Source organism: Misgurnus anguillicaudatus, chromosome 2, assembly GCF_027580225.2.
Source record: "Misgurnus anguillicaudatus chromosome 2, ASM2758022v2, whole genome shotgun sequence".
Classification (NCBI taxonomy): Eukaryota; Metazoa; Chordata; class Actinopteri; order Cypriniformes; family Cobitidae; genus Misgurnus; species Misgurnus anguillicaudatus.
In genome coordinates this window covers 22,147,175-22,165,244 of record NC_073338.2, presented here as the reverse complement: position 1 = coordinate 22,165,244, position 18,070 = coordinate 22,147,175, and the positions used below count along the sequence as shown (strand labels likewise).

General features: G+C 37.3%; 2 protein-coding genes across 3 annotated transcripts; both read right to left on the bottom strand.

Moving 5' to 3' along the window:
• Window positions 1-1,132: 1,132 nt before the first annotated feature.
• Window positions 1,133-6,082, bottom strand: e2f5 (E2F transcription factor 5). Its single transcript, XM_055201943.2, has 8 exons — window positions 5,764-6,082; window positions 4,913-5,022; window positions 4,538-4,699; window positions 3,989-4,097; window positions 3,563-3,848; window positions 2,947-3,090; window positions 2,800-2,838; window positions 1,133-2,336 (listed from the first exon to the last, which is right to left on the bottom strand). The coding sequence occupies exons 1-8, from the start codon at window positions 5,902-5,904 to the stop codon at window positions 2,227-2,229; spliced, it is 1,101 nt and encodes a 366-aa protein (XP_055057918.1). The 5' UTR covers window positions 5,905-6,082; the 3' UTR covers window positions 1,133-2,226.
• Window positions 6,083-6,479: 397 nt separating this feature from the next.
• On the bottom strand, window positions 6,480-18,034 carry lrrcc1 (leucine rich repeat and coiled-coil centrosomal protein 1). Of its 2 annotated transcripts, XM_055201935.2 has the most exons (20): window positions 17,750-18,034; window positions 17,051-17,158; window positions 16,733-16,938; window positions 16,213-16,278; window positions 15,886-16,053; window positions 15,560-15,729; window positions 15,288-15,437; window positions 15,014-15,210; window positions 13,880-14,054; window positions 13,623-13,771; window positions 11,309-11,513; window positions 10,965-11,104; window positions 10,617-10,818; window positions 8,934-9,119; window positions 8,600-8,774; window positions 8,143-8,306; window positions 7,809-8,017; window positions 7,566-7,703; window positions 7,177-7,312; window positions 6,481-6,986 (listed from the first exon to the last, which is right to left on the bottom strand). In XM_055201935.2, the coding sequence occupies exons 2-20, from the start codon at window positions 17,092-17,094 to the stop codon at window positions 6,876-6,878; spliced, it is 2,991 nt and encodes a 996-aa protein (XP_055057910.2). In that variant the 5' UTR covers window positions 17,095-17,158; window positions 17,750-18,034; the 3' UTR covers window positions 6,481-6,875. The 2 variants fall into 2 exon arrangements, with proteins under 2 accessions (XP_055057912.2, XP_055057910.2); XM_055201937.2 differs by lacking the exons at window positions 15,014-15,210; window positions 15,288-15,437; window positions 15,560-15,729; ... (3 more) ...; window positions 17,051-17,158; window positions 17,750-18,034 and adding an exon at window positions 14,153-14,406 and having other exon boundaries at window positions 6,480-6,986.
• Between the last annotated feature and the right edge of the window lie 36 nt (window positions 18,035-18,070).

Below are 18,070 nucleotides of genomic sequence, written 5' to 3'. Positions count from 1 at the left end.
AAACAGAAAAGTAGGCCTGATACTAAAGCACAAATGCAATATAGAAAAGACATGCTCAATCACACACACACACGCGCGCACACACATTCAGTCAAATTTTGGTGGCATTTTGTAAAAACAGACATTCCAAAATGCATCAAAAACTACAAAAAAAATTTACTATTTGAAAAAATATTTATTTTGAATGTCCTTTCTAATGTTTATATAAACATAAATTCACAAAATGTATCACTAAAGTGGTGATTTGAGCAGTTGGCCACATCCAGTAAAATGAATGCGTCTCTATGGGCATCTGCTGGTCAAAATGATTTATTTCCTAAACTGTAATTCTTTTATGTTTTTTTCTAAACACTGATGACCAAATTTAACACACATCTAGATCAATATCTAAAAACAATTTAAATCAAATTTAGATAATCATTATGTGAAATTTTCATAAAAAAATGATATATTACAGTCAAGCTAATAATGGTGTGGAATTTAGTGGTAAACAGGTCCAAAAGTACTTCATATCTCCCAAAACACAGCATTAATGTACAGATGGGAAGTAAACAAAAAAATGATATATTATTTGTATAATTAAAAATTTATATTTTTTTGTAATCACTCATTTAAATTCTGGGGTCATTTATACCCCCAAGGAAAAAATAGGGGCTTAAGAAGGTTAAAGAACCTTTGACTAAATGGTTGAGGAACCAAAAAAGGTTCTATGACATCACTGTGAAGAACCCTTAAAGCACCCTTATTTTGTTTTAGAGTTTAAAAAGATACTAAAATGTACCATGAAGGTACAGTATTGACCTCTGATGACTGAGGTACTAAAATTAACAAAAAAATTAATCTTTATTCATTCTTTTTGTTTAAAGGGTGCCCACCCAGTGACAGCTAGACAGTGTAAAATATGAGGAATATTTTTATTTTAGTATAGATGTAAAAAATGTATACTGGATTTGTGAAAAATAAGAACCGATAAACAGATTGGATGCTACATCAAAAGCTGTAACCAAGACCTTAAAATGGCCTGCTGTGTTAAAAAGACAAATTTGGACACAACCCATATTTATGCTTCATGTGGCTTATATTATAGTGATAAAAAATAGTTTCCTAAATTAAAGAAAAATAAACACAAAACTTCAGCAATGTCGATTGTTTATATAAAACTTTGGTAAAGTAAAAAAAAAGTGCAACAGAACATAGCATTGCTCCTTTGATTGGAAAATTAAGAAGAAAGGCACAATTTTGTAATATTTTTACACATATGAGGCAGTCTAACAGCTTCCTGTCCTCCATTTCAGGAGCACTATAAATTATAGTAATTTCTCTTTAAATTTTGCAAGATAATTGCCTTTAAACAAACAACAAAAATAACTTTAATTGCCTATCTGGAACAAAATTTACAATATAGTGATGCTCCAACATGACAGTGAGTGAGTTCCAAATAAGAACAATACAATTATGTCTGGTGGAGCTTTATAGTGACTACAAAACAAAATTAACCAAACTAACAATCTTCATACAAGTAATTAGTGTAATAATGAAATAATTAGACACATATAATCATGCTACTCAATTGAAATCTTGCAAAAAAATATTTTGCGTGTACTTTTAAATTATATTACACATCTTCATGGCACACTGTAGTGCTCCTGCCTATAATATGCAATGACAACAAGTTAGAACTGTTTATAAATATCCTAAAAAATAAGTCAGGGTGGCACAGTAAGGACAAGCAGAACAAACAGGGTGTTAAGGCACATGTTCCAACAAGCGTACAGTAAAAACCTACAGTATGTGTATCAAGTTTGGGTGGTTTTGATTCATCAAACTACATTCAAGCAGCTTTAAATTCACCTTTACGAAAGCCATCACTCATCAGGAACAATAAGGGAAACCACAAAACTGAAACAAAAAATGGTTGGGACAAACAAAATGGCAATGGACACGCAAGGTGCATGTTCTCAAAGTCGAGCGTTTTGGCCAGGGGGCTAATTTTTCCTTCTCTTCCCGCCGGAGAGACCGGCAGATTGGTAAACACTGTTAAAGACTTGCAAACCCAAGGGAAAGATGAAATCCAAAGATAAAACGTGAACTAATGTGAAACTGAGTGCAAGGTTCAGGGAGCAAGCACTGAGGCAGGAATGCAGCCGTTGGCAGTTGGTGAAGACTTATTAGCACCGCTTTTGTCCTATGAAAGCAAGTGTGGGCCAGTGTGGCATGTATCATGCCTTAATAATTAAGAATCTGCACATCAAAAAGGTCACAGACTCCCTCGTTGTCATCAAGGTTGAAGTTGTAATCCACACCATGGTTGGGTGAAAGTTTTAACAGGGGGAAAACTATAGTGATTAAACAAAAAACACAAAACAAGTTACCACAAACAGCAAACACTGGTTTATTCAGTAAACAAGTACTGTAGTTCTTATGCTAGAAATTTAGTCAGATAACATTTTATTTCTATATTAATCCAGCACTCAAAATATAGCTATTTAAGCAGCGTAACAGTGCTCAGTGCGATTAAAACAATGAGCCAAGGGCACGAGGTGCTAAAACAAACTGGCAAGCACAGGAGAAAGAAACCTTGAAAGGAGCCATCACTCAACCGCCATGAAAACCTATTCTCCTCCTAAGATTTATCTACACTGTAACCTATATAAATTATTTATTAGGACAGCAGTAAATTGCTTGAAGTCAGAACTAATATAACACAAAAATCTATGCAACATAACCACAAGGGGGCGGTGATAGTCAATACTGACACAAACGCAATAAACTAGCTAAATAATGGCTTGGGAGTCTTACCGTCTGATGACATTAATTCATCTATGAGGTCAGAAACACCTGGAGGAAATAAAAAGATGAGTTTAAGTGAAATCCACTTTGAAAACTACTGTGCTGAAAACTTCTCTCTTATCAGTATAGCCAAACAATCGATTGAATCCACTTTACCCTCTCTCTCCTCCCTCATTTCGTCCAGCATGGACTGTAGATCCTGACCCCCCATTTCCCGTTGATGTTGTTCAACAGCTTCAGCATCACCTAAAGACTCCTGCATCAACAAACACTGACTAGCAGGGGTCTCTGGGTTGCAATCTAAAAGAATAAGTAGAAAAAAATCTAGTCAAATTCTAGATATGCATGTGTGCTAACAAACATCTAAGTTTAAACTTACATTTATTTAAAAAATAATAATAATAAACTGATGCATGCATTTGTTTCTATGTTAAAATTGTCCAGTTTAATATACATGAACAACCAAGTCACACGCAGTTTGATTCTCTCAAAAAGCTTAAAGGACATTCCACTTTTTTTTAAATTTTCTTACAGTTTTGGAATCCATTCAGCTGATCTCCGGGTCTGGCGCTACTACTTTTAGCATAGCTTAGCAAAATCCATTTAATCTGATTAGACCATTAGAATTGCGCTAAAAAAATAACCAAGAATCAAATGTTTAACTCTAGGGGAGCTGGAAAATTAGCATATTTTCAAAAAAAGTTACAACATAAATTAAAACATTTATTATAACACATTTGGGTGAGGGATGGGGCTGGTATGAACAACGTACCCATATGCACATCAGGCGGCGTGGAGGACGGTGTGAGCTGGTGCTCCCCTGCAGGGCTTTTGAGCTGACTGCGCTTTAGATCACAGAGCTCTGCTGAGGAGATTGGGAACCTCTGCAAACCCGCTGGAGTACTAGGAGGAGTTGGCATGGCAGAGATGTCATCTAAAGGAGGAACAGAGACGACCACGGGCTTGGAGCAGCTCGACTCTCTGTTTATCAGCATCACCTGGATGGGAGCCAAGTGACTTCTCAAGTTCACCTGGTATTTCTTCTGACCATTGTGGCCCTGCGTCAGAAGAAAAGGCAACCATAAATGCGTTAAAAAACCTCCTTGATAGTTTCCTTCATGTTTCACCTTTAGTTGTTTTTCGAATCACCTTACAAAATAAATAAATAGTGCAAAATTTTAAGGTTGGTATAACGTACCATCTCAGGTACCGGGACCTCCAGCTGTGTCCCTGATGGTGCCATAACAGCTAAAAGAGTGTCTCCACTGAACGCATCACATATGTCCTCATGTGTCACATAGCTGTATGTATGCAGTGCTAAGGAACGTTCACAAAAGGCTAATGCAACTCTTTTGTTTATCTTCAGTCTTTTCCTTCAAAATGTTGAAATAAAAGGCTGAGTTGTGCTTAAAGCTCTTTCAAGTTTAATCCGCAGAGGAATAACTGGTGGGGTGAGGGTTATGAAACTCTAGCACGAGGTGGAACAGACAACATACTAGAAAAACTGGACTAGGGCCACTCGAATACCCAACAATAACAACACACAGGCCAAAATGACTGGTATAGTATTCACTATGTAATTAGCTGCACTCCTTTGACAATGGTGTGAGAAAAGCTTGATTTGGGGGGTTGTTAACTATTTAAAAAAACACCCAAAAATGGAAGAATGTCAAAAAAGAAAAAAAATCATACTGAAACTTCTGAAATACATATACATATATATATACATTGATTGAAATAAGGATATCTGCAACTCGAGGGGTCTTCATTCAGATGTTTAATGCTCTGTTGCAGACACGCTTTCTGCATGTCCAGCTCTCTCTCTTGAACTTCCAGTTCAGCAATATTTGCCTTGAGAAGTTCCACTTGCTCCAGAACTTCCTGAGGCTGGCATCCTGAACTCTCTCCCCTAATTAAAATACAGGAAGAGAAATGCTTCACAAAATGTCTTTAGTACAGCAGTGAGCACTTATGATCCAAACAAGAAAATGGTAAACAAAGCATACAAGATGTAAATTATATTGCAGGTGTTTTGCACAGAAACACACATCATGTGATGTTTGTGTATAGCATTGCTGTGGAACGACATTCATTATGAAGTTATCATTATTATTGTACTTACTTCCACTGAATGGTGTTTTTTGTCTTTTTTTCAATGAGCCCAACTCCTTCCAGAACATTGGTAATATCATAGATCCTTCTTTTCTGTTTGACTGCCAAACTGTCTGCAGCCTATAAATATAAATGTGTCATTTAAAAAAAATGTAGATTAGAAGTTTCTAAATGTATTAAGGCACTAATTATAGGAAGGATATTTACGATGGCTCAAATAATTAGGTAGCTTAGTTATTATCAGGAGTGTTCTTGCTTCTTGCAGCGCTGCGCAGACCAATCGGGTTATGACATCAAAGTACCGCGAGAACGATTCGAAAGCACAGATTTTGAATAGCTCTCGCGGTATTTGGCGTCATAGACCAAACGGTCTGTGCTGCATCAAAGTCGAACGTACTTAATGTACTGGAATTCTCAGAGCGTATTTTTTTTATTTGTTCTGAATGTTTACAGAATTGTCAATTGAAGTAAAACATAATTAAGCCATTCTGAAGGAACTGCAAATCATATTTAACTCCATAAAGCTTTATGAAATCTGTGCGATACATTCGCTTCACTGAAGCGTCAGGTAACAAACACCTGCCGCGCGAGACAATCTGAGGCTGATTTTCTTTCCAAACAATCTCTCAGTTACTACAAAAGTATTCAGTTTTCATTTAATTTCTGACACTTTTAAGTCATCATTAGCCAAACGCGTTGTGTTTACGCATACACCAAGTCTCACAGGACATCGAGTGTCCACTAAATCCAGTCAGGTAAAAATTATTTCTTTGTGTGACTCCTATCGAAACAGCCTGGCAACTTTCATTCATTCATTCGCATCGCTTATTCATTCATTCCGCCGCTCGCGTTTGGACCCACCACTTTTAGGTCGAGCACCCCGTCTTTGGCCTCCTGAAGCAGAGTGACGAACTTGACTGTGAGGAGACCCAAACTCTTCTCGTGGCGACTGGACCCGTTCTGGGTCGCGTGAGAGAAACTCGCGCTGTTCGACTCCGCCATCCCAACCAAACCCCCTTCGGCTTCAGGGGCGTCTTCCGAAAGTTCCTTTTGTCTCGTTTAGGAGTGTAAAGGTTCGTGAGGGGGACCAAGAATCATCTCTTTCACTTATTTACCTCAGGGCAACTCTAATACTGATGCCTCGAGGGTTTTTAAACGAGAGGAAGTGACGTTGGATTACAGTTACTATGGAAACGTCTCTACTCGATCGCTTGTGTTAATGCTCGACCAGAGATTGCTCCACACATTTTTGAGATAACACATTTGGATATTTAGTTTAAGTTATAAAATAAGAAACAAACACGTTGTGATTTATTTAAAATAATTTAATTATAAAATATTAACAACAGCAAAAACACAAGACAATGTTACATAAAAGTGCATATATATATAATATATATATATAATTATGGTAATTTTTTTCAGTTAGGAAGGTTTTGTATTTTATTAGGGACGCATAACGATTAAGCGCGTTTAATCTAATCTATAGCAGAATAAAAGTTTTTTGTTTACATCATAAATGTGTGTAAAACTGTGTATAATAATTAGGTATATATAAATATGCACATATGCATGTATTATTTTAAGAAAAATATATTTATATATTAAGTATTTATATTTATATATGTTATAAATTATACATAAATATACAAATGCAAAAACACATGTAAACATTTCTTAAATAAATGCAAACACATGCATGTATATATCTATACAAAGTTATTATACACAGTTGACACATATATATGATGTAAACAAAACCTTTTATTCTGCTATAGATCAATCGCGATTAATCGTTGTGCATCCCCAATTTGTATGTATTGTAATTTGTCTTTAAAAACAGTTCAACATCACGATCATGTTGGCAACCAAAATAAGAACCAGACAGTAGTATAGGTAACAAAATCCTGTGATTTTAAAATAAAGGCATCTCTCAAGTATTTTTGTCTCGTGGCATCGTAATGTATCAGATGTTAAAAGTCTTTTAGCACTTGTGTGAGGCGTCTCATTTTCTCCTCCATTACTCTTTTATTACTCTCAGTTTCCTCAAGCAGCTGGCGCATTTCCTCCTCCACCTGGAGCACCTGTGATAAAAAAAGACAAAGATGCAGTCTGCTCATGTTTTGAGAGTGATGATCAGGCATCAGTTGCCCTTGTCAATCCCCTTATTCATCGAAAGAGCAATGTAAAAACAACTCAATCAATCTGCATGTGAGACTTTAAGTGTAAAAAATTGTGTGAGAAAACAATGGCCTCTATAACTCTTAGTAATACCTTTTGATTGGCTTGCTCTATCTGTTTCTGTTTGTCATTGGCAAGACGAAGTAGCTCAGCCTGATGGGATGCCTGCAAAGATTCCAGTTGTCTACGAAAAGCATCGTCCACACAGTGAAGCTTCTCCACTGCCGCTCTAAAAATAAAATAAAACATTTGAATTAATTAAAATCTATAATATAGGCTGAGAAATCCCAGCCAAAGTTATTTTTTTATTAAATATAACTCTGAAATCTGGAATATTGACTGGGTAAAGTCATGTCAAAGATTAAAATGTGAAGTCAATGATTGGAATCCAACTTTGATGCTACTAATATCATTATTAGATTATGACACTAAATTTTATAGTCACTGGCCAAAATAATGGTTACCAGGTGCCCATCACATACCTGTGTGCTTGTGAAGCTTTGTCTCTTTCCTCCACCAAAGCTCTCTCTTTGGAATCAAAACCCTCCTTCATTCGTTTCACCTGGCTCTCAAGCTTGTTCAACAGTTCTGCCTTTTCCTGCCATTTCCTACTTGAAGCCCTAAAAGCAGATAGCCTTTTTACCAACAATGCAGTGTAATATAATGTAATCTAACGTTCAAGACAAATTGTTAATAAACGTGTCTTAGCTGTGTTATCCCCCTACCTGTAGGTCTCTTTGACCTCATCAAGCTCTGCCTCCTTATCAAGGAGCTGTTGTTTTAGCTCCTCCTTCCTGAGACTAAGCTGCTCCAGGTTGTCTCTGAGCTCCGCTGCAGATGCCATGTCCTCCTCCAGCTGCTGTTTTAACTTTCGCTGCTCCTGCACACTCTCATCACGCAGTTTACGGATCTGCTCATCTCGCTCAAGCAGTGCCTAGAGCAACACAAACAAAATGAATCAGGCTGTGAAAACTGATCCTAATACATGTAGGATTTTGCTATCTGACCATATGCTTCATTAATTTATAATATTAATTGTGTGAGCCAACTGGAATTTACCTCCTTTAATTTACGAATAGTCTCTGTCTGGTCATCAACAATCTTGGCTTTAATCCTGAGCGCATCATTGTCTTTCTCATTCTGTTTTTTCTGCGATTCCAGTTCGCTTAACAAAATCTCAATTCTGGCCTCTAGTCGACCACGATCCTGTGCTAAGGATGCACCTAAAAAGAAACATACACACAAAGCTTAGCAGGTTAAAAAAGAAACTCTTTTAACACCGTCTTACTGGAAATGCATATTGTGTACAGGCATATGGAGTAAGATTTTAAAGCAATGACATTTAACAGTATCTCAGGCAATCAACATGATAACAGATCAACAAAATATCCTGTCGCTTTTGGCAATTGAAGCCGATCAGGACAAAAACTCAGATTCACATGAAATACATAGCTTTCATCATGACACGCCTGGTTAAGAAGTGTCAGAGACAGTTTCTGTGAAGTTATTGTAGTACCTTGCTGTGCAAGTTCCTGGCCCCAAAGCTTTCTCTCTGCCCGTAGGCCATCTATGACAGACTCTTGAGCTGTAAGCTGGGAAAGCAGCTTGGACTTGTCCTTCTTCAGTAGCTCCACCTGTAGACTGAGACGTTTATCGTCTTCTAACCTGGATTCCAATGACTGCACACGGTCCTGGCATGCAAAAGCAGAGCATACTGTGATGTCTGAAGCACTGCATAATGAAGATTTGAAATCACAATCGTTCGATAACTTAAAAGAATTGTGGCTACATTTCTAGTTGTGTGCTAAAAATGGCAATAATATCAAGAGTCTATATATTCAAACTCTTGCCTTAAACTCAGTTGCAGCTTCTCGTTTGGCTTTGACAAGCTCGGCTATTCTTGTTTTTTGCTCCTTCACCATAGTTGTGAGCTCTTGCACCAGATAGGCTGATTGTTTCTCTTTTCGCCGTGACTGGCTGAGGCTTGATTTCACTTCTGACAGCTCAGAAGACATCTGATCAAACGCCTCCTTTACCTACAAACATATACAGGCAGGGTCTGAAATAGAGCAGTGCGATATGCCGAAGATATTGCAAACGTGCATATTCTTATATGCATATATAGCAACGGTTGGCTATAAATAAGCAATTTCATTTTAATACTTCAAAAAGATATGTATGGTCAAAGTTTTAATGTGGATGCGGATAATATAGTGTCTGGCATGCAGATGTGAGTTGGGTTATTGTCAACTGTGCACAATAGCGGTGATATTTATTTAATTTATTTTTGTTTGTTTGTTTACATTGTTAAAATGTCTGATTTGTTTTATGCATGACTTCACTTTCGGAAGTAAGAAATAAGAAACATGTGTGTTAATTTTTTTCATTTCCTTTAATATAGCACAGCCCTAGTCTGCAAAGAAACCTTAATAAAACAAAAATAAATTTTGGAATTAATTTTATTTAAAGGATTAGTCAATTTTCTTAAAAAATCTAGATAATTTACTCACCACCATGTCATCCAAAAATGTTGATGTCTTTTTTTGTTCAGTCGAGAAGAAATTATGTTTTTGGAGGAAAACATTCCAGGATTTTTCTCATTTTAATGGACTTCAAAGGACCCCAACACTTAAAAGTTTTAATGCAGTTTAAAATTGCAGTTTCAAAGGACTCTAAATAATCCCGAACGAGGCATAAGGGTCTTATCTAGCGAACCGATTGTCATTTTTGGAAAGGAAAATAAAAAATACGCACTTCTAAACCACAACTTCTCTTCTTCCTCCGGCTGTGTGATGAGCCAGCACAATCTTATATAATTGCCGTGGAAAGGTCACATGTTACATAAATGAAACGCACATTTGCGGACCATTTTAAACAATAAACTGACACAAAGACATTAATTAGTATCATTCGACATACAACAACGTCGGAACGGTCGTCTTTCTCCACACTTGTAAACACTGTGGCGTAGTTTCGCATATGTCCTCCGTGACCTCTTGACGTGATGACGTATTACGTGAGGTCGCGCTGGCGCGTCACATGACCATAGGAAGACGCAAAGTTGTGTTTTAAAAGTGCATATTGTTTATTTTTCTTGCCAAAAATGACAATCGTTTTGCTAGATAAGACTTATACCTCGTTTGGGATCGCTTACTGGTAAGTGTTGGGGTCCATTAAAGTCCATTAAAATGAGAAAAATCCTGGAATGTTTTCCTCAAAAACATAATTTCTTCTCGTCTGAACAAAGAAAGACATCAACATTTTGGAGGACATGGTGGTGAGTAAATTATCTGGATTTTTTTAAAGAAACTTGACTATTCCTTTAAATCCTTTTAAGGACTGCACTGACACATTTAGCTCATAACATACTTCTTTGATATATTTACTTACTAGCATTAACCAAATAATAATTATATTCTCCTCCTCAGTGGGTTTGACTTTCTAAATTAGAGTCGATCCAAACCTTGATAAAATATAATGTCAAAAGATCACAGTTTTCTTTTCATTTCCATTTGCAACATGTAAGTATATACCTCTGAGAAACGCTTTGCTTCAATGGTAAGAGCCATGCGAAATTCATCCTCCAGGGCGGCGTACTGCTTTTGCGAATCTGCAATCTTTTGCTCCATCTCAGCCTGTTTCTGCGCAAATCTTTTCTCTGTAGCCTCTACCTCTTTGGCTACAGCGTCCTTGAACTCAGTCCCACCAGGAAGCAGCCGCGATGCAAGCTCCTTCCTGTACCACAAAGTTAAGCAGTCAAACAGGTGCAAAGTGCAAGCAGTTAGAGGAACAGCTTCCTGGAAAAGTCCTGTTTGTAAACCGAATCCTTTTCAGGCAGTTACTCAACACCGTTAGGTAAATGATTCTGTGTGATTGTGTACCTGTGCATCTCCTCTCTAGAGGCCAAGAGTTCATGCAACTGCTGTAGCTTCTCTTTGTGATGTCGTGCTGATGCTCGGAGTATTTCAACTTCCCTTTTAAAAGCAGACACCTTGTTCTCCAGCTCCTGAGTCCTCTTGATCTAAGAAAATAATGTGGGTCAGTTTTAATGTTGTTTGCTAAGAAATCGTCCATTTTGAAGTAGATAAATGTTATATTTAGGGTTCCCCATCTAAGCCAATTGTCAAATTCCTTGACCTTAAAAGGAACACGCCGACTTTTTGGGACTTTAGCTTTTTCACCATACTTCTTTTTTTAGAAGTAACTTCATAAATCACTCTGTTACCTCTTCTGCACGCTGCTGTACCCTGACAGCCTCTGCTTGGCTCATGCTGTCCTCCAGACTGCACAGCGCCCTCTTGTGTTGGTCTTCTCGGTTGCGCGTCTGCTCCATTTGCTCTACCGTTGACCTGTATCTTTCCTCCAGCTCCTGCAAGCGGGTTTGCAGTCCTGTCCTATCTGAACGCTCTTTTAACAGCATCTCCTTCAACCTAGAGAAAGACAGATCTAATTTCTCACAATATTTCTAAATCCTCATCACTTCCATGCGTACCCCATGCATTCATGTTATGCTTGAATCAAGTTTGAAGGACATCACAGCATTACGCAATTCTTTTCCTGTCAATTTTTCCCTTATTTTTGACATGATGTTACAGACATGACAGAAAAGGGGGGAAATAGATTATTAAGATTTTAGGATCCGAACCTATGTTGATGACATGAGCACTATGGATTCTTAGAGCATATACAATTACCATTTTTTGTGACCCTGTTTGTGAAAACTCACCGAAAGTCCTACATGATGTAATAAACATTGTCAAAATATAACCTTTATATGTGGATCATGTACTATACGTGTTGTATGTGCAGACACAAACAAACACCCTCTGATGTTATTTGCAAGAAAAATGAGAGTAACAGATACTGGACTGTGGAAGAGTCATTAGCAGCCAAGTGCTGCAGGGGAGGCAATTAGAATTGACTGATGATGTTCAGGAGACATGTGCCTGTCACCTCGACTTTTATCTCCATTATAATTACGATTTATCACCAGGGGGAGCGTGTGGGCTATAATTTTAGAGCGCAACATCAGGGCCATCATCACACCACAGCAACTGATGCGCAGGTGGGTAGACAGAGTTTCATGCATCAGGGCGAAGCAGTGGGGACACCAGGAAACTTCTAATAAAATTTAATTATACCCAAGTGTGCCCTGATCTAACATTTCAGCAGGAGCCGACACCAATTAGGTGCAAAGTGTCAAGCCAAATATCCTCTATGAAAATTTGGATGGGACTGGAAATTGTTAAGGTGTCCTTTGTTAGTAGAAAACATTTGAATGAATGAAATAATAAAAGATTTTCAACTAATTTTGTTTGTTTTTGAGGTTTTTATACATTTTAATGATTACGCTCAACAGTATAACTCTTAATTGGGCAGCTCATTTGGGATTGATTTAATTTCATGTCACGTTTTTTGAACAAATAATTTTTTTTATTAATAAGAGTATTCTCATAGCCTTGTTCAGCTGCTTTGTATGTGCCATTCTTCCCGGACGCGTCCTGGCCAGGATTTCAGTGCGACTTCCGGAAGTCGTATTTGTGGTCACCCTTATATAGGAGTAAACCATTTGTAATAGGGATGGGCGATATAAACAATATGCGATATAAACGATGCAGAATTGGCATACGATAGAGATTTTAAATCTATTGTGTTGATGACGCAATCTACCCGTGAACTTTAGAGCCATGAGCTGCAGCCGGCTGCAACGCATCATCATATTCGTCATTTGGAATAAACATGGATGAAAGCGTCAGCGAAACAGAGGAGCTTGTGAAAAAGACCGGTGCAACATCTATTATTTGGACAAGCAGCAGGAAAATATACTCTGTAAAACAGGGGTGTCCAATACGTCGGCAATGCAGGTAGATCGCACATAAGTTTACTGCTGCTTCATGCGCGAAATTGGCATTATGGTCTTACTGTAGGTTTACACCAAACGCGAAGCGTGCAATCGCATCGCGTTGCTTGCTCTAGATTACTCGCGGGATTTAACTTTGTGTCATGAGATTTTTTCGCTCGAGTTGAATATTTCCAACTTGGGCGAAGATGCGTTTGAGGCAAAAAGCGCCTGTTTTGACGGCAAACGCGCCGCCCATATCGCGTCATTCGCATCGCCCCACGCGAGGACCCGTCTGAGTCCGTCTTTGCATTGACTTTGTATGTAATCTACTCGCGCAAATCGTTGAACTCGCATCTGATTCAAACCTCAATTCCGTCATTTTCAAAAGCTACTCATTATAGGAAGAGCCCGCGATGGATTGAAATTACCAGGGCCATAACGGTTTACTTGTGTAAAAAAAATACAATTAGCAGTTTGGCTTTTCTAAGGGTCTATATAACCTGTTCTGAAATTAGTCTATTCAAATTATTATATCGCAATACATATCGCTATCGCAAGAGGCTGCAATGTATAACGCAATATGGATTTTAGGCCATATCGCCCATCCCTAATTTGTAATTAAATGTAGACTTTTTAGTATGCAATGAATTTGAATATATTTTCTATGGCTTTGCCAGTATCGTACCAATGTCCTTACCTGTCCGTGGTGTGCAGGGCTAAACTCTGTAGGTCCTTTTCCTCACTGGCTTGAGTCTGCAGGTTCTTGACTTGTTCTGTGAGCCTTTTCACAGCCTGCTCTGCCTTCCACCGACGCTCGCGCTCTTGGTCTCGCTCTTCCACTATTGCCTAAATAAATTAAAAAAAACATTTACAAGTGCATTATTCTATACTGTACATATTTACATATAGCTTAATTAAGAGCAATGTTGGATCTAAGTAGTTTAGTTTGCATACCCTATAGGTTTCCTGCTGGGATTGACCTGAGCTTTTGTTAGGACTTGCTGTGATTGTTTTGGGGCCTTTTGTTATAGACTCAACTGTTTCCACAGATCCAGAGCTATGGATGGACGTCTTCCTACAGGTGCCAGCAGCCTGTTTTAAGGGTCTTTGCTTCTGTGTGTCTGTTACACTGCAATAGAAACAAAAGTGGGAAAAAATTACATAAAATTTAGACTGATTCAACAGCAAAGCAAAACAAATTTGCACATTTAAAGGTGCAGTGTGTACCTTTTAGTGGCATCTAACGGTAAGGTTTCGAATTGCAACAAAAGGTACATTTTCCCCTCCTTTTTGAAGCACATAGAGAAGTTACGGTGGCCAACACAGTACAAAGATGTCATCGTCTAAAACAACATAGTGACAAAACACTTTCTGTAGAACAGTTTGTCCATTTAGGGCTACTGTTAAAACATGGCGGTGAAAATGGCGACTTTTTATATAAGTGGTCCTGTGGTGTATGTAGATAGGTCTTTTACACCACCAAAAACATAGTTATGTGTATTATATTGAATTTCTGTCAATAGATCTTACTAAAATTCACACACTGCACCTTTAAAGGTACGTCAGTATTTGAAATTCAGTACTACTAAAATCACTCTCAGGTAAAAATATTAAGTATATTAAAAAGCAATTTAAAAGCTTATTAGGCACTTGATTTACATATAATTATATAAATTTAATGATACTCATATAAAATTAATCTATCGCTGTGACTCCTCAATAGACTGCAGTATCAACACTGATATAGAGTGAGAGTCATTACATTACGCTGAAGCCAAATTAACTGTAAATGAACTTTGTGACAGCGTAAACACTCATGTATACAATCAATTTTAGGTGGGAGGAGTACTATGGACAATTAATGAACTACCTCATTACTGGGCTACAGAAGGTTTTTATGACTTTGAACCTTACCAAGTTAGATGCACCATCCACTTTATTACAATCAGAAGTGAATATACTGTATTGTGTAATAGTGCATAAAGAAAATACATGGAGCAGCCTCTCATGATACAATTCAACCCTTACTCTAGAACATGACATTGTGAATGTAATCATAAACAACTGTAAAGTGATAAGTTTCACCACCATGCAGATTTGGGTCTGATGTCCTTGGTGATTTTTTTCGCTGCAGAGCCTTTCGGACGAGCTGGGATTCTGGAATGCCGCTGGTTCTCTTTTGTGCTGTCACATTCACTCTCTGATGTCTGATCAGTATCTTTTTTAGCCTTACGTACTGCAGAAGGTAAAGCATGGCTCGTTTTTAAGCCATCCCCTGCTGGTACCTATGCGTAAATAAAAATATATACTTAAGTAAAATAACTAATAATGAAAACATAACTATCAATTGGCTTTAATTTACCTTCTGAATGAGATGGGAAACCTGCTGCTCTAGTTTTTTAATACGTAGCTCATTTTCCTGATTTTCTGCGGCTGGTTTTTCACCTCGCTGATGAAATTGGGTAAGGACCTCATCAATCCGTGGAGTATTGAGAAGAGTGTCTGACTTTGCCTACAGAAAACAAACAAAAATTCACATATGCTGCAAGTTGATGCAAGTGTCGTTTTCTCAGGAATGTGGAAAAAATATAATAAAAAGCATATTTTCAGGTATATACTTAAAAAGGAGTTTACCGGATCTCCAGTAACGCTAGCGTCTGATGACATGAGAAACTCTAGAAAATCCTCAAGGCCAGGAACATCCATGGGACTGTCCTCTGCTGAAGGAGAAATGTTTCCCAGGCGATCTACTCCATCCAGTGTAGTGATTCGAGACAGAGACTGAAGAACCATATCTCTATAGCCTACAAACACAGCGGAAACATGCATTTTTATTGTGTGAAACTTTTAAATCATCATTCATGCATTAATACAGATGCTTTAATCCAAAACAATTATGTTAATAGCTTACGTGTTTGAAGAAAAATACCTCAGGTTTCTTTGAGGCTTTTTATACAAACCTGGCAGTGAGCAGACTGGATTCTGTGAGCCATCCTTGCTGAGAGTAACATCTTTCAGATTTTGCAGTCCCACCATGCACTGCAGCAGATGGTTCATACTATCCAGACGATTGCTGTGGAGCTGCAGGTGTTTTAGTTTGTACTCAGCTCCATGAAGATATAAGAGGCCTGAAAGCAAATGCAAAACATGTTTTAATATTGATTTCTTAAATAAACATTAAAAAAAGTCAAAGGATCAAATAAACTAGGTGTTGGAGGAATACATAAGAATTCTACTATAATGAACATATTTGCTGGATGCACTAATAATGCAATACTCCAACTTACCAGTTAGGTCATTTATTTGATTGTAGGCTAAATTTAGACTTGTAAGGTTTGTTAGTCCATTGAGCCCTGAACAAAACACACACATTAAGAGATTACATAGTAAAAAAATCAACCTAGTAGTAACATATTTAAGGAAGAACCCTTTTATGGTCATTAAATGTTTCTATTCCCATTCTTTTACAATCCTTACAAACTTATAAATCCTTAAAAATCTTTAACTTTCTTTAAAAAGCCTTCCTTTTATGATGTTCACTATTCTGCTATTCCTACTTGTAAACATAGCGTTGTTTACTGTGTTTATTGTTAGTTCCTAACCCCAAGTGTTGAATGGTCTCTCATTTGTAAGTAACTTTGTAAGTGTCTGCTAAATGAATAAATGTAAAATATAAATGCAATTTAATTTGTACTAAAATGGGAACAAATTATTAGGGTGAAACTTAATAACAAACATTTAATAATAAAGATGATTAAACTTAATGGTCCCACTTTTAATTGTATCCTACCAAATGTTTTGCCTTACCTTCCACCCTAGTTATTAAATTACAAGACAAGTTTAAGGTGCGTAGTGAGGACAGAGAAACTAATCCCTCAATACGACAGATGCGATTGGATGACAGGTCCAGATGTCGAATATGCCATGCTGTCGCCAAGCCTTCAATCTTACAGAGGCGATTACAGTGAAGATTCAGAGATGAGATGCTGGGATTAAGTGGTATCTCTAGCAGACTAAAAACAAAGATGTCCAGTTAAATCAACATATTAAGTTAGTTACTGTACCTAAAATTCAGCCAGCAAGCCTGTTAAAGGGCTAAACTGGGCTATAATCTGTTAAATTTACCTTGAAATGTCCTTATCAATCAAACAGAGCTCTCCAACAGCCATGACCCGCTACAGACACATTGACAGTGGCTTGACAATAAACTCCTGTCTTTATTAACCTGTCAAACTGAAGGATGGTTTAAATAAGCAATAACCCCCAGTGCAGACCCTGTTACATGGTCAAATAACTCACAACAAAAACAACAACAACAGAGTTTAACAAATGTTTTACTCTTTCACATAGCCGCATATTAATCTAGTCACTGCTAAAAATGCAAAGCAGGTTGGAGCAAATGTTTGCCGTCATTAAAACAATATTAATAGTTTCCGTTAGACAATGGATTTAAGATTAAGCTGAAATGAGAAAGTTTTAGACACTGACTGAACGTCTGTCAAGTCGGCACCTGACAACACAACACCATGTAAAGTAAACAAAGCAAAGACGATAAATCCTAATAACTCGGCTAACAATGTGACTACCTCTTTTATTAACTAATAATATTCAGGACATTCAGTGTAAACAACAGTAAGCCACGAATATAACAGAAAATGTAAAGTTAAATGCAAAATAAAGTGATAACGTTTGCACTTTTAATTAACGATAGTTTTGTTGCTAACTTAGCCTGCGTTTACTTTACTTTCGCAGTAACCTACTGACACTCGTCACGAATGTAGCGTAACTAATGTGTTAAAAATGTTACATACTGTTATTACCCACCCGAGTTGTGATAAACTTCAACTGCCTGTTTTCATGTTTTTGCCGCTGTAGAAAATTAAAAGTCCCGCGTATCCAGCACTTCCGGTCAAATAGTCACTTCCTGTAAACGACTGCTCTTGTTGCGTTAACGATATTTAAAAATATAAAATAAATAATAAGAAAATTAAGACTTAAGTACAAAGAAATTCAAGGGGGAAAAATAAATAAATAATATATTTAAGCAATCGTTATTAGTTTACTTCTACATGAAGGTGCATTAAATAAGCATTATTCAAATGTATTATATTTATTCAGTGTTCACATCTAAATCTTTTGCATACA